The 16045-nt window shown below is 34.5% G+C and overlaps 2 protein-coding genes across 4 annotated transcripts; both read right to left on the minus strand.

Annotated features, from left to right (window-relative positions):
* Positions 1 to 542: 542 nt before the first annotated feature.
* Positions 543 to 6341, minus strand: LOC18044700. Of its 3 annotated transcripts, XM_006435990.2 has the most exons (6): positions 6088 to 6341; positions 5739 to 5828; positions 1530 to 3275; positions 1363 to 1431; positions 1075 to 1273; positions 543 to 954 (listed from the first exon to the last, which is right to left on the minus strand). In XM_006435990.2, exons 2-6 carry the CDS (start codon positions 5739 to 5741, stop codon positions 875 to 877), a joined length of 2097 nt encoding a protein of 698 aa, XP_006436053.1. In that variant the 5' UTR covers positions 5742 to 5828; positions 6088 to 6341; the 3' UTR covers positions 543 to 874. The 3 variants fall into 3 exon arrangements, 2 of the variants coding, with proteins under 2 accessions (XP_006436053.1, XP_024041698.1); XM_024185930.1 differs by lacking the exons at positions 5739 to 5828; positions 6088 to 6341 and adding an exon at positions 4747 to 5638; XR_002905996.1 differs by lacking the exon at positions 543 to 954 and having other exon boundaries at positions 1255 to 1273; positions 1577 to 3275.
* A 2516-nt stretch (positions 6342 to 8857) lies between these two features.
* LOC18044702 (zinc finger protein ZAT1) lies at positions 8858 to 15506 on the minus strand. The gene is made up of 2 exons (XM_006435992.2): positions 14898 to 15506; positions 8858 to 9623 (listed from the first exon to the last, which is right to left on the minus strand). The coding sequence occupies exons 1-2, from the start codon at positions 15428 to 15430 to the stop codon at positions 9020 to 9022; spliced, it is 1137 nt and encodes a 378-aa protein (XP_006436055.2). The 5' UTR covers positions 15431 to 15506; the 3' UTR covers positions 8858 to 9019.
* Positions 15507 to 16045: the final 539 nt, after the last annotated feature.

Here is a 16045-nt window from a genome sequence, read left to right on the forward strand (position 1 = left end):
GCAAATAACAAGATCTACAGTGTTAACAATCCCTGTGTAATCCCATGTGTAACATAGCATGTAAATCTTCTCTCTATCTTTCTCAAACTTTCCGAGTATTTTGAATAAATAATTTATATTACATTTGCTATACTTTCAGTTAATATATTATATTAAGTAAGTGATCAATAACTTCTACACAAATTACTCTTTACTTCCAACATTTTTAATTGGCACAGTCCTGTTTAAAATTAAAGTTAGATAACCGTAACTTAAAAACTCCAATACTAAAGTATTTGATAAACACTAACTGCGATAACTTAAACGATAAATAAATTTAATTTTACACTTATTTTATGAAAAATCTATTATATCTTTACTAAATTTGTCAAAATTATTATTTAAAAATTATATTCATTATGTACTATTAACTTAATTTTTATTTCATACTTATAATTTTTTTTCCTACAGCAGCTGTAATTTTTTTAAACTACACTACCTCAATACTCAATACCAAACAGGTCTTTAGTTTATAGAGAAATAACCACTCCTCGAAATAATATGTAGCACAAAAACTAACCAATCCCCTTTCATTGCACAAAGAGGAATGGATCTTTTTCTTCCAAAACTAACAAATCACAGGGCGGAGGCATCCCTTATGCTTCAAGCATACATAAAAGTTTACTTTTACCTAACAAACCGGTGACATTGTCCAAAACCAAAACCATTGTTTCAAGTCTTTACTTTTATAAAATCCAAAATGAGCAAAGAAGGCCTATAGGCAACCATCTGATGGAATTATTAATATTAGAAAATGGTGCAACTGATCCGCTGCTGCTAGGAACAAACCACAGCTCGACCCACCTGAAAAACTATCAGAAGTCAAGGCTGAGTCTTAACCTGCAGATGGTGACGTGATGGTACCATCCTTCCCATATATACGCTGAAGTTCCCGGGTGGCAGCTTGATATGATGCTGAGAAGAACAGCAAATTTGAGTTGGAGAATCAACAATTAAGTTGTCATTCGCCAAATCTATTTTATTGACCTATAAAATGTAGGCATTACTGGGATGCTGGAAAAATATCTGCTTTACCTTTCCAGATGCGGTAATTCTTCTGATTAATTTGGGAGCCGGTCACATTTTGAATTGCATCAAAAAGCCTATCTTGAGGAGTATTCTTCAGCTCTTGAACAACTCCATAGATTGTCTTTCCGTTCTCAAAGTATATATGATTATTGGGGTGCTTGGTCTTGCAATTAGCATGACGTTCAAACTCATAAGCATTCAAAGCCTGCATATTACATTTCCAAAGATTGGTTTGGTCATGATACTTGGATTAAACATTCATATGTTCTTAATAAAATGTACTGAGTTGCTTACTTTTGTGTAGTTGCAGTCATTGCAGCCACATACATACCCAGTTCCTTTTATAGTTCCTTTAACACTTTTCTGCCCAGAAAGAAGGTAATCCAAGTCAACACAGTTGCAGAAAAACATACAATCCTTTCAAATGCAAAAGAAAAATGAAAATTAGCAGTAAAGCACACCTCCCGCGACCAGGAAACATACTTCACAGGAATCCCATCAAGCATACCAGTCGATAACAGACTTTTGACATTTGAAGGGAAATTGTTTGATGGAGCCTTTTTGGCTGCCTTTGGCTTGCCAGTTCGAGGATTGGTTACCGGAATGTTATTTACAGTTGAATTCACATTTGGCTCAACTAAATTTGGCTGGCTTGGTTCTTGTGAAGCTTGAGGCTCAACCAAATCCAGCTGGCTTGGTTCTCCTGAAGCTTGAGGCTCAACCAAACTTGGCCCGCTTGGTTCTTGTGAATCTTGAGCTGAGTTCTGATTACCCATCAAGTTTGGTTCTTGTGAAGCTTGAACAGAGTTCTGAGTACCCATCAACCAGTTTGTTTCTTGTGAAGCTTGAGCTGAGCTTTGAGCACCTATCAACAAGCTGGGTTCTCGCGATGCTTGAGCTGAGTTCTGAGTAGCTATTAACAAGCCTGGTGAAGCCCGATCTGAATTCTGAGTACCCACTGACAAGCTTGGTTCTTGGGAAACCTGAGGTGAGTTCTGGGTACCTATCATCAAGCTTGGTTCTTGTGAAGCTTGAGCTGAGATCTGAGTACCCATCAACAAATTATAGCCACTGATGATATTCCCAGAGGGATTTGTCTCAGGTTCATCCTGATAACCTCTAAAAGAAATGGTATTTGTCTGACCCTTGTAAAAGTTGTGACCCATGGAGAGGACTCCAGAATCCCCTTTATCTTGGGTAGAACTTACTGGGGCGATGTTGGAATCGCCCTTGTCATATGATTCAGGCATTCCTATTGGATTGTTACCTCCTTTGTTATATGAAGAACCCACTGAAATGAAATTCTCATTTGCTTTATCATAAGTCTGGCCTAATGACATAAAATTCTCACGCCCTTTATTATAGGAGCTCATTGACATCACATTGCTATCTCCCCTTTCAGAAGACTGACCAATTGACATAAAATTGCCATACCCTTTGTCAAATGACCGACCCATCAATGATAAGTTATCCTTGCTCCGGCTATAATTGTAACCCATTGATATGCAGTTCTCCTCTCCCTTGTTTAAGGTGTGACCCATTGAAAAGAAGCTGAAGTCAGACTTACCAAAGGTGCTGCCGATTGATATGGTATTCTTGTCTGACTTAATGTAATTTGGTTCCAGTGACATGGTGTTATTGTCCCTTTTATCAAAGGCAGTACCCATTGATAGTGAACCATTATCTCCACTACCATGGGAGAGCCCCATGGATGCTGATAGGCCAGTGCCAGAGTCCCCAACTTGATTGACTCTAACTTTTCTGATTCCACCAAGATTGAGACAAGAAGGATCTTCAAAATGAGACATAGACAAATCCATAGATGCATTATTATATTGATCCTGAAAATCCCTTTTTCCCACCTTCAAATTTCCACCATTAACAGAAGGAGTGCTCCTATCAACAAAATTGACAGTCCGTACAGGCTCAGATCCAAAAAGGCAGTTACCAAATTCTCCTGAAAGCGACGGGAAATTAGAAGTGCTATGCCATTGGGGAGCATTTGTAGGTGAAATTCCTGAGACTGGCCTGCTGTCATGAGCTTCTATTGCTTGCTTCTTGTTACAGAACAGTTCTGTCCCAGAGCCATCCATAAACCATTGATGACTGCGCTTTGGTTCAATTCTTGTCGAATTGTCATAACCTACCTCCCCATCAGTTAGACAACCAGCATCCCTTGGCAGCCAGAAGCCTTTGTTCTGAAAAGACTGTTAAAACCCACAACATGGGATGAAAAATCAGATTGAGCGAAAATTACGATATTAAGATAAAAGAGGCATGTTAAGAATGGACAAGAAGCTGGTTGTTTTACAAAGCTGTAGTAAAAAAGGTAATCAAATCTAAAAAGGAATGGAGAAAATAGAAAAAAAAAAGCATAAGAATATTGCACATTAAGAGAAGAAGAAATGTATTTGCAAATCTGTGGAAAACAAAAAGAATCTCATGATCATTACGAATCAAACTTCCAAGGAAAGTGTCAAAATTAATAAATTAGCAGGCTGTTTTGTCTAGTCATAGCTTGATAAAGTTTATTTGATTCTAGTGAATAAGTATATCATCTATTCATTCACAGCTCAATTAACTAGGTTCTTAATTCAAGGAAGCCCCTAGATGATCCATCCCTTTAAGCTCTTTATATTTTCTCTCCTGGCAAGCAATATGATCAAAAAAATAAAATAAAATAAAATAAAATAAAAACAAGAAGAAGAAGCAGCCAATCCATGCGGCCGCAACACTTGATATTACTCTTTTACATACTCTAGTAGTTAAGTCCTTTTTCTTCCCATACCACCTTTTGTTAAGGTGCTAGTCCAGACTCTGTAGGAACCTCCTCTCACCCAATATAGATATAGACAGTGGTCAAAGCTGCTCAAGCAACTTGCAGCTTCAAAAGAAATTGTTAAGCACAAGCAAAAGCACAAAGGTTTCAAGGTAGGTTAGAGTGTACCCTCTAAGATTTCTTAAGACATCTGAATATAACTAAGAAAGAAATCATCCAATTCATCCATCAAGCAAAGAAATAATACTTCAGAAGGTCATTCTTGCAGTTTGCTGAAACCTTTATTAGCAGAAAAAGGGACATGAATTCAAACTAAAACATATGTAAAAACAATAACAGCGAGGTCCAAATTCCATTTATTCACAAACCTTAAGGCTATCTAAAGAAAGGTAGCAGAAGGCCATAATATTGAAAGAACAGAACATGATTTGCCACAAAAAGCTGCTTCCGATCAGATAAGGATTTGTTTGAAGATTCCCTAGTAAACCCAATATTTCACATAGAGTGGCATATCGATCTATAAGGAGTAAATCTCTTCAAATATTTCATCTTTTATTCTTTTCATTCAAAACTACAGATCATTACATTGCACCTCCTATATATCACTCTAAATTAGATACGACTAACACTTATTACTACACGTTTACAAATTTCCATACCCCTAGGGTTGGCAATAAGCATAACCGTATCTTCATGATCAATAACGCTCATAAAGAACATCTCATTTATACATGGAAGGATAAGAAACTATTGATTAACACTACTAATACTCATATTCAGACCTAACACGTTAGACATTCGTCAGCATATAACAGGCTCATAATACTGAGTCACTCAATAATTAGCTCCAACTTTCCAAAAAAAAACAACCATTAACTAAAATAAAACTGGAAAATTACCTTTCTAGCAGCTCAATCCTTGTGTAAAAAGCATGTGCCGTGATTAGACGTAAATTAACTTGAATCCTATTTATAACAACTCTGGTAGCCCATTAGCCATAATTTCACATTTAATACAAAAGATAAACTTCACAAGGAATAAGAAAATCTCATTCATACATGGAAGGATAAGAAACTACAGGAATATCACTGCTACTATTCAAATTGAAATCTTGCATGTCTAGAGGCTTGTCAGAAATTAACAAGCCTATAATACCGGGTCACTCCATAATTAGCTCTCACTGCTTAGTGTCTCAGATACGAACTAATCGACAAACAAGGTAGCAATTAACTAACATAAAAGCGACAAAATTTAATTAATTACTCACCCATCCAGAAGCTCACATCTTGTATATAGACCACATGCCGCAATTTTGTTGCAAATGAACTTAAAACCTATTTATAACAACTCTGATTGACATAATATCACATTTTAGACAAATTTTCAACTACATCCCTCAACCCGACCTGAGAATTTCCTTCCGAACCATGATCAACTGCCTGTCTAGCAGCTCACACCTCGTATATAAACCACGTGATCAATTCTACAATAAATTACTTACAGCCCATTTATAACAACTCTGATCACCATAACATCATATTTTAGACAAAACATCAACTTCATCCACCAAGACAATTTTAAATCAGCTCAACCATTGTACACGAACCATGTGCAGCAATTCTATAGTAAATTGACTTACAACCTATTAATAACAACTCGAATTACCATAATCTCATATTTTAGACAGAGGACCACCTTCATCACCCAGTAGAACCTCAAAACTAACTGCTAAACAGCAATTCAACCAATCAGAACGAGATCAAAAGTACCAAACAACGGCAAAAACTCAAACAAGGAACACACATTCCCAAGAACACAACAAAAAACTGTCATATAATCTTTTAAAAATTCAATTTCCACCATAGCATTTGCATGCAAAGGATTCAAATACCATTTTCACGGCGCGCCAATTCAACAACTCAACTCCTTCAAGGCCAGTGTGCTAATTATCACCATGCCGAAACCACACCTTACTCAAAATCTGCACACAACCAAAAAAATTAAAAACAAAAACCATGTATTCATTTTAACCCAAAAAAAAAAAAAAAAAGGAATAAGCCTCGATCAAGAAACGAACATGCAATTTTATGATCTATAGAGATAAAATACAATTCAATAATCTATACATGCACGCCAACATATATCAATCATGCACGCACGCGCGCGCACACACACACACACAAGCAGCATAAATACAGTGACAATTAAGAAACTGCTAGTTTTTCTTAACAAGAGAGTACCTCCTCCAGAGACTTGCGTCATATTCACCGAAGGCAATTGCCGGCACCGGAGAAGGAGTTCAATTTAAAAATTTTTATTCTTTTGCCTTTTTTTTTTTTTTTTTTTTTTTAATGCGTTTCTGGATTTTGGAATTTGGACAAGGAGAGTGACTTCAGTGAGCGAGTGTACAAACGTTCAATGAAGCTGAGAAATGTTTGGGTTTTTAAACTGTGAGGAAAGAAGGACTGCGGCACAGCTTCTCGTATGATTACCATTTCTAGAGATTGGTATCCTGACCGTACACGTGGACTCTAAGTAATACGAATTATTGCAAAAATCTTGCTTGCGGTATTGTTGATACTGTGAAAGAATAAAAAAATATATTTAACAATAGGAATATAATTGTGAGATAATAATCTTAATTTTAAATATTAATTCCATTTTACGAAGAATTCTTTTATGGGAAACCCAGTGCAGCTGTTGGTACTGTAACTGTACGAGGTCGCGGATTGGTTTTAGGCGCAAGTGTGCCATGTTGGTTTTACACTTGAGAGTTGTGATCATATGCGAGTCAACACCATGGGAGTGACTACGTGGAAACACACGTGGGAAAACAACATTCCTCCACGTCAACAAAAAGAACACTTTATTTTTTAAATTGTAACTTGATTTATCAAATTGATTTTTATTTTTTTTAAAAAAAATCTTAAAAAGAGTATGATGAGATTGAGATTATCTGCCAAGACGTTATACAAATGGTTTTGTAGAATTATTGAAGGTTAAAAACGCGAAAAGGGAAATGCATATTTTAATTACTCTTCAAATAAGGTAAGCTGGTGAGGGACATTACGGTAATACGGTGAATTGGCAACACGGCATGCGCGCATTCACGGAGATGAAAATGTTCCCCACCTCCATAATATATTCTCCTGAATCATCCTTGGTTGGGATAAAGCACTTGATTTCAATGACTAATAAATTTTTTTTTGAACATGAATGGTTAATTTTCCCCTATAAGGCAATGTACGTGTGCAGAAACCGAAACATACTCCATACTTTCCTTATATGTTTTGCAGTCAAGTTTTTATTTATTTTTTTTTTAATTTGATATTTGGGTAATGCGCTGGCCACTTAAGAACCAATATTTGACTATCAATAGCAAATTGAAGAAATAATTATTACAAAATTCAGTGTGCAAGTGTTGTATTAATTGATGACATTATTCACTTTCCAATCAAGGCTATTGGAGTGATATAATGAATTAAAGCTAGCCAATTTTGCTAGATATTGAATTTGAAGAAGATAAGCTTACCATATAGAGGCAGAGAACATGATTTTGCACATAAATTCTTTGATTCTAAGTGCTTTAATATTTCACATGCAAGATTTTACTACCTTTTATGTTATTAACCAATAATATATATATATTGAAAAAAAAAAAAAAACAGTAGGTTGTGGGCAAGTGTTAGAACTATAAATTGTACTTCGAATGAATAATGTGTTTCCATTTATTGTCGGCAGAAAATACTTCTAGCTTAAAAAAAGAAAAAAAAAACTTTCAAGGGGTATAATAAGTAAATTATTCAAACTATATAATACAACTGAAAAAAAATGTTAACGCAGCTATCTCTATATTTTTTGGGCTGAAATGGAATACAAATATGTTTGGGCTCAAATCTTGGACATTCAATATCTTCAAGTCCATGCACTTTTCACTTCTCCAACTTCAAAGTTGGCCCATTGTTTTCTGTCTCAAAATTACGGTTATATCCCTCTGCTAACCGAAAAGGGCTTGCGATCGATGTTCGACATTTTCCCCTATTTATCACACCAATATGAATTACTTAACATGGAAGTGATTACTCGTTATTGATGGTTACTCATTGCCAGAGAGTCATAGCATCAATTTATTTCTTCATGATATAATGTCCCCATTAATAGTTATGGCGTCAATACACGAATTGATGCCACTTTCTTCCACCCTTTTCCTCTTTTTTTTTTTTTTTCTTTTTCTTTGTTCTTTAATTGTGTTATTGAAACTCCATATATTATTTCTTGAGTTTCCAAAGTCTTCAGGAAAGATAATTTCTTACACTACCTAAATTTTTAATTTTCGTCAGCAAGTATATACTCCTACACCAAAAGGATATCTTTTTTATACCTATTTATATATATACAATCTTCTTATCCTACCTAGATTTTTAATTTTGGTGGCCAAATTTCTTAAAAATCTTACTTATTTCTATTTAATGTAGTGTCCCCATTTTGAAATAGAATTTAATAGAAACCAGCTACATGACAGGTTATTGTATATTAAATTAGAAAACTTGCAAAAAAAAGTTCTTTGATTTGCTTTTCACTGAGTAGCATTTAGCGCTTTTCAAGGATTTGGTAAAGTTATTAAGAGTTCCTCTTGACTAAAAATGTTGCGAAAAGATTAGGAAGCAAGCAACTATTAACCCCGTCTAATCTTCCGAAACAAAAAGTTCATCATATTCATGAAAGAAAGGATCATAATATTTGAAAGGTATAAGATCAATTAACCATTAGTACTTGCTTCTGTTTGTTCACCAAAATCATCATTGCAGCATAGGTCGTGTTTGATATATTCGAAGTACTTTCACTTGAGATCATCCTTACCTCATGATGACATAATAAATGAATTATAGAACCATCTTCAAATTGCAGGTAACGGAAAATTCATAACCATTGAATCCAAATTGAAAAAAGGGAAAAAGAAAAAAATTCATCTAGTGTGAAATCTTTTAAGATGCTCTATTGCGTACATAAATATATATGATCTGTATATCATATATGTAAAATATATCGATCAAGAAAAAAATATATATCAACACAATATACTAAAATAAAAATGTCAAAACCCAAAAAAGATAAGTTAAAAAAGAAAAAAAGATTAAAAAAAAAAACCCTAGAGGTAGCTGGAAATTAGGTTTACAAAAACCAATCAACTACGGGAGCCGCTGCCTTGTTGCTGCCAAGCCTATGACACTCCAGATCATTCTCATATGGAGTCAAGTTCAAATCCAGGCACAAAACCCTTCTGCTATTGGCTTTCTTCACCAACGGCGCCGTATCGGAAAGAGTCAAAGTTGACACTTTCTCATTTCCATGCAAAGCAACCGCCCTGTGTCTCCTCATGTGCCCACCTAGGGCTTGGCCTATTGCAAACTCAAGCCCGCAAACTGAACATTCATGAGTCCTGGGTTTCGCTGGCGACTGCTGCGTGTCGGCTCCTCCTCCGGTACCGTCCGTTAGCCTTGGCTTCTTGTGGCTCGCCCTGTGCCCCCCCAGAGCTTGAAACGATGGGAATTGCCTGTTACATGTCTTGCACTCGAAAACCCTACCAGCCGCCGTCATATCAACGCTGTTGACGGCGTCAAAGTGTCCTCCTTGTGACATAAACATCAAGCAGTTAGCCATGTTTAAGCTATGATCAAGCTCTTGAAATGTTCTCTTCATGATCTGGCGTGAACTGAAAATGATCGACGATGAGAAGAAACAACTGTGTTTTTTTATTGGAAGAAAAGTGAAATAGTATTACGAAATGAAATGAAATGAAACGAGCTTAGGGTATGCATGGTTTGTGTTTATTTTTATAGGTTGGTTTTGAACTTTGAAGATTGGCGAAATGTTGACTTTCTGAGTTGACTGCTTGGAATGACGTTTGTGCCCTCCGTTTGCTTGTGGGATAAGTAAGTTAAGTGGTGGAGATTTTCGGAAATCAAGAGATAAGGTTACTGAGTTGAGTGCAAAGTGTGAACCGAGCCAACAGGATGAGCACGTTAGCACGACTTGGTTGCTGAGACAACACGCACAAAAATATCGAGGGGTGACTCGGTTTATTTCTTAGAATCTTCTACCTTGGAAGATTCTCAGCTTCTGAGAAACTGATATACAATTCATTTATTTCATAGAACAGCATAAAGTGTAAATACTTTTTTATATATAAAGATTTTATAATGGGTTCGTACCTAAAACTTACAGGGATTGTTTGATTATATATGGTTAGTAAATTAATGTCTTTAACTGATGAACTCCCACTAGTAAACATAACTCCACGTGAAAATTAAGAGTTGATATTTGGCAATTTAGAACGGGGATCAGTTCATTTGTAAATCATACTACTAAGTCAAAGCTTGATAAGATAAATACATATTTAACCGTGTTCATGTGAAACAGGTGAATTTATACCGAAGTCATGGCTAGAGTATAAGTAGATTCAATGTTAGCAGTACTAATTTGATTTTTTATCATAATAGCAGTCGTAATAATCATGTACCGTGCTCATTTTTTTTTTTTTTTTTTTGAAATACAATCAGTCATTTTTTTTTTATTGAAACGATAATATATATGAAGCTTCTTGAGATAATGCTTAGTCATGGAATTGGTACTAGCTAAGTGTCCGGTGTGTAAAGGGTTTAATTTGACTTGACTTACAATTAATCGAGAAAGAAAATTAGAGTTGTCTGATGTGTCATAGAATAGAGTAAATAATAAATTGATAGTTCATTGTTAAATCCCGGCTTACCTCATAAAATGGAGTTGTATTTTTGGAGTTGACAGACGAGTTTCCGTGAACTTAATTAATTCTCTTAGTTTAAGGTAAATATTCTATAGTTTTCTTTCTGTTTTAACACTACACATTTTTTTGAGATGAGATTCATTATGTCGCCTGATCGATTTCTATTGGCTTTGATTTTTTTTCAATTAATATGTGCAATCGACGATCCACAACTTATTATTGTTGTTAATTAGGAATGGCTAGCAAGTTTTTGCAAGCTATAGCTAGATAGTTTAAGAAGAACACTATGAAAACCCAAAAAAAAGTAAGTCAATTATAGATAATGCACTAACTTCGTTAACTTTCTTTTTTCTATTTTCATTTATTTTCTCGATGATAATGTTATTCATAGATTGACTTTTTAAAAAAATTATTTTCTTATTTTCTTGAACGTAACAAAATTTACTATATACGATACAGTGTATTACTGAAATATGTTGACCATCGAGTATATATGTCATCATCCTAGATGATGTTACTAGAAAACTTAGATGAAAGTTTGATTAATTGGTTACAATCACGATTATATTAAAAGATTCATTGTATATGCGTGCATGTTTGTGTTTATATATATATATAATATTAACTGAATGTTTTAAAATTACCTTTTAATTGAAAACAGTCTTTTTAAAATGATATTGGATGAAACAATTTACTTACTCCATACCATATGTATATAGATATTGGGATTTGGTTGGAAAAAGAAAAAAAGAAAAAGAAAGGATTACAACGTGACTAATGTGGTTTTGGTACCATTCTTATCAAAATTAACTTATCAATTATTAAGTCAGTTTCACAGTAGCATCACTACGCAAAATATTTCTTTTAGGGGGAAAAAAAAAGGAGAGAAAATCATACCCCTTTGTCTTTATACATTTAATCTAGAACAAAACTGTGGGTGTAGTTTTCCAAATTGCAGTGCCGTGACCGTGCAGCTCAAAACAAAAACCTAATTTCTTTATTCTTATTTTTTAATTAATTATCCAGAGAAAGAGAAGTCTTTAATCTCTTATATTTTTCTTTGCCCTCAATTAATATTTCGGATATTGCAATAAGGATTTCTATGGAGTAAGTAATATAATTATGATACGGTAGTTGGACAAGAGACTTAGTAGAGTTTTTTTTTTTATATATATATTTTAATTAAATATTAGAATTTTTAGTATATAAATACACTGGAACAGTGAAAATATTTTCAAATCCACCGTTGGTTTGTGGGAACGAGTTTAATCTTCGCTGATGGTAAATTTTGAGTTGATTTTTTCACTATCGTTAAAAATTACTTTTCAGTATTGTCATAGTAATTTTTCAGACTATATTCACTGTTGTTTTATATATCGAAATGATCTCAATAAATTTTTATTTTGTCACAATTTACTGGTGTTCTGCAGATCAAGACGAATCCCCATATATTTTCGGACCACACACACATACTCATCGCATTATATATGAAGGCAAATTGGCCACAAGATTTTATTTTCTTTCTAATTGTGAGCGCTTGATTTGGAAATTTCATTGTCGATTGTCGCATAAGTGAACCTGACGTTCCATGGTAGTACTTATTAGAGTCAACATCAAAATGGGCCTCTCTGTACGAACACGTATGTCAAGAAATTGAAATATAACTACTACAACTACTATCTAGATATCTTTGCCTTGTTACTGTTAACAAATTTCCATTGAGCTTACTTAACTAGCACATAATGTCAATCACAAAACTCTAATAAATTCTAATTGACTTTGATACATAATTTAGATTTATTCCCAATCAAATATTGGTGTTGCCATGGTGTCATCACTGTCATCATCAACTTTTATATGAATAATTTAAGAGATGAAGTTTGTCTAAAACATGCTCGGCTTTTCAAATTTAAGTCTAAGCTTAATCATGTCATCAACTTTGAAACTAAGCCAGCTTTGATGCTCACAGAAGTTCCATGTGTTAATAACTTTTTTTTAATTGTAAATCAAATATCGAAAATTTCTCATGCGTGGATGTCTGCACAAATTTTGTACAGATTTAGGGTTTCACAATATTGTAAAAGTCTTTGACATTATTGTAAATCTTTTCACAACGCTGTAAAAGTCTTTCACACGATTTTAAAACTCTAAATCCACACGAAAATTCATTCAGTAGGAAAGAAAGCTTTATCAAAGTACACACTAAGGACTCTTACAATCAAGAGCCAATAAAAATTAAAACATGTTAAAAAAATGACCATTTCTAGAATGGGAGATATACATAGTTAGGTTTGGTTTCCTTCTAAACCAAAATAAATGCTTATTTATTTTCACTTTCTTTCTTCATTTGATTATAATACGTGTTTTGGTCGAATTTTTCCAAATTAACGGGTAACCCTCTTGCCTCGTCATCCTAAGTGTACGTTTTTTGGCTTCTCTAATTTCATCCTCATCAACATCATGCTTAACTTTGACTTCCCATTATGACTATGAAACAGAGTTTACACTAAATGAGACTTGAGGATTTGGACTTAATTTGTATACGTGTTTGATTACGTTAATTAGTTCTACCTATTGCTTGTATATGTTTGCCAGTATTGCTTCTATGTAGATGAACTTTATCAAGACTATTGAATTGGGAATATTTTATATATAGAATATAGATGAAAATTATCAAAATAATTGAAAGTCATTAGTTAATCTAATATAGTTTTTTTTTTATTTTTTAATACGCGGAAATATAATAATGTATGGATAAAGATGTACGGAATACGGATTTTGACTTTTGTTGAGATACTTAAAGTATGGCCTAGGTAATTGAATTTCTCCAACTCCTGTTAGTATGTCAAAGAGAAAATTCTCAGAAGACGTCTCAGGCATAATTTTTCTTTTTTCAATATAATAGTGCTCTATAATCAAAAGATACATTAACAATTATGAATACAAATCAAGGGGTGTGAATTCAAATAGCGGTAGCTACAAAGTTGTAATACTTGAATCCTGGGGTGTGTATAATTACACGTGTAATAGATATGCACAACTAATCAACCATTTGAAAGAGATAACATGTCAGCCAAATCAAATGACCAATATCAATACGAAAGCAAGTGTTGACCTTTAAATAACAATATACATATACGGCTGGGCTACGGCTAAGTTACATTATCTGTAATGTAACTTTGCCGGAACCTCTATATATAAAGATTTGTAGTGACGTATGAGTGAAGAATGAATTTAGATTTGGAGTTAGTGGGCTAAGAGCTCAAGTCAGTCAGAAAGTGTATTTATCAACTATAGTCAACATTGCAACTTATTTGAAATAATGCACATAGTACAATTTTGTGTATATATACAAGATCTCTAACGTCTAAATCGACAGGTAAGTTAGCTATATCATATATAAAATGATTTTTTTTGTTTCCCTTCGAAATCTACCTCTTATTACTTAAAAGAGTGAAAATGTAAGCAGTGATGTGGGTTTGAACTTTGAAGTAACAGCGCAGACATTCCAGAAGGACAGTAATATATAATAATAAATTGCCAAAAGAATTACGCAACCTTGCTCTCAGCCTGATCTTCAAATCCATCAGTCAAAATTTTTCTGCAACGCCCCACATGCTTTTTGAATCAATTCCCAGGTCCCAAGTAGTACTTCCTCCAGATTCATATTGGAGCTATAGCTAGGCTTAATTAAAAAAGATGACAGCAAAGTGAGAGAATTGATGAGCAGTCCACTTCTATTGACGTATTAGTGCTAATTCTATATTATAATATAAATTCCACGCAGAATTTTTTAATTTATCGTTCTGTATTTATAGGATAAAACTGTGGTGCAACTGTGGCACCGTGCCACAGTTGCACCCAACCGTTAGATTTTTACTTATTCAAGTGGACTCCACTCATTTAAGTGGATCCAACGGCTGATGCTATAGCCTGACCTGTATTTATATTGATTATTACATCATCCAACCAATCCTTTACACTGTCCCAACTCTTTTGAATTAATTGAGGTGCCGACTCTTGACATTTTTAAGTACAATCAATCAACAATGAATCAAAGATCTCTACATCTATCAACACATAATAGAGTAATGACCTAACGGATGCTATACTCAGCAGACCTTTAGGCTGCAACAAGTGTGTACATTCAGACTACTAGTAAAACTTACATTATAATACATACGTGCTTAGATTATAACAACATAAAAAAAAAAAAAATTTAAGTAATGACCTAAAAATCAAGTAACATCTACGTCATGACCATTTCCCAGTATGCAAACAAATCACGCACACAATTCCAGATTAACCAGACTATCTACCTTGTTACCAAGCCTAAACGTTTCCAAATCATTCTCATATGGAGTCAAGTTCAAGTCCAAGCATAAACCCCCTCTGCTATTAGCTTTCTTCACCAACGGCGCCTTGTCCGAAAGACCACTCAAATCTGAGAGTTTCTCATTTCCATGCAAGCCAGCAGCTCTGTGTCTCCTCATATGGCCACCTAGGGCTTGGCCTATAGCAAACTCAAGCCCACAAACTGAACATTCATGAGTCTTGGGTTTTATCGGCAACTGCTGCATGTCGACTCCTCCGTTGCCGTCCGTGAACCTCGGCTTCTTGTGGCTCGCCCTGTGCCCTCCCAGAGCTTGAAACGACGGGAACTGCCTGTTACACGTCTTGCACTCGAAAGCCCTACCAGCTGCCATTGTGTTAACGCCGTTAACGGCGTTAAAGCCCCTCCCATGCGACAAAAACATCAAGCAGTTTGCCATGTTTAAGCTGTGATCAAGCTCTGATGATTCTTGAAAAGCTCTCTTCATGATCTGGTGTGAACTGAAAAAAAAAATGAAACGATTGTGTTTGGTTTGAAGAAACAGAGAGAAAGATAGAGAGAGAGAGGTGAAATGAAAGGAGTTTAGGTTGTGGCATGATTTGTGTTTATTTATAGGTTGGTTTTGAACTTTGAGGTTGTGTTAAATATTGACTTCCTTTTGTTGACTATTGGTGGAATGACTTTTGTGCCCTCATTTTACTTGAGAGATACGCAAGTTAATTAGTGGAGATTTTTGCCATCTGGGAATAAGATAGGGGTTACGAGCTAACTAACGCATCGAGCGTGAAACGAGCCGACAAGACAAACACGTCAGCATGATATCTTCGCTGAGCTAACAAGCATTAGAACGAGTCCGCACTCGGGTTATTGCTTAGAATCTTCATGCTTTCTGAAGATTCTCCACTTCTCAGAACCTTTTTTTTTTTTAATTTTATAAAATTTATAAATTACAAAAATTTACTTTATACAGATTTTCTCTTTGTTTATATTTATAAAAAAATCATTTAATTTTTTTTATTCCACAAAAGATGGAAAAAATTTGAATTGATATTGTAGATTCGAACTTAAGTGAACAGTTAAAAAAAATTATTTGAAAACTATT

This window comes from Citrus clementina, unplaced genomic scaffold, assembly GCF_000493195.1.
Source record: "Citrus clementina cultivar Clemenules unplaced genomic scaffold, Citrus_clementina_v1.0 scaffold_4, whole genome shotgun sequence".
Taxonomy (NCBI): Eukaryota; Viridiplantae; Streptophyta; class Magnoliopsida; order Sapindales; family Rutaceae; genus Citrus; species Citrus x clementina.

Excerpts from the sequence above, each read along its gene's own strand:
- LOC18044702 (XM_006435992.2), bottom strand. The coding sequence starts at position 15,430 with ATGAAGAGAGCTTTTCAAGAATCATCAGAGCTTGATCACAGCTTAAAC. Across the intron at positions 9,624-14,897 it reads GTTAATCTGGAATTGTGTGC|CTATTTCACTTTTCTTCCAA; the intron begins GTGATTTGTTTG and ends CATTTCGTAATA.
- LOC18044700 (XM_006435990.2), bottom strand. Across the intron at positions 1,432-1,529 it reads ATGTTTCCTGGTCGCGGGAG|AAAAGTGTTAAAGGAACTAT; the intron begins GTGTGCTTTACT and ends CTTTCTGGGCAG. Across the intron at positions 955-1,074 it reads GAATTACCGCATCTGGAAAG|CATCATATCAAGCTGCCACC; the intron begins GTAAAGCAGATA and ends TGTTCTTCTCAG.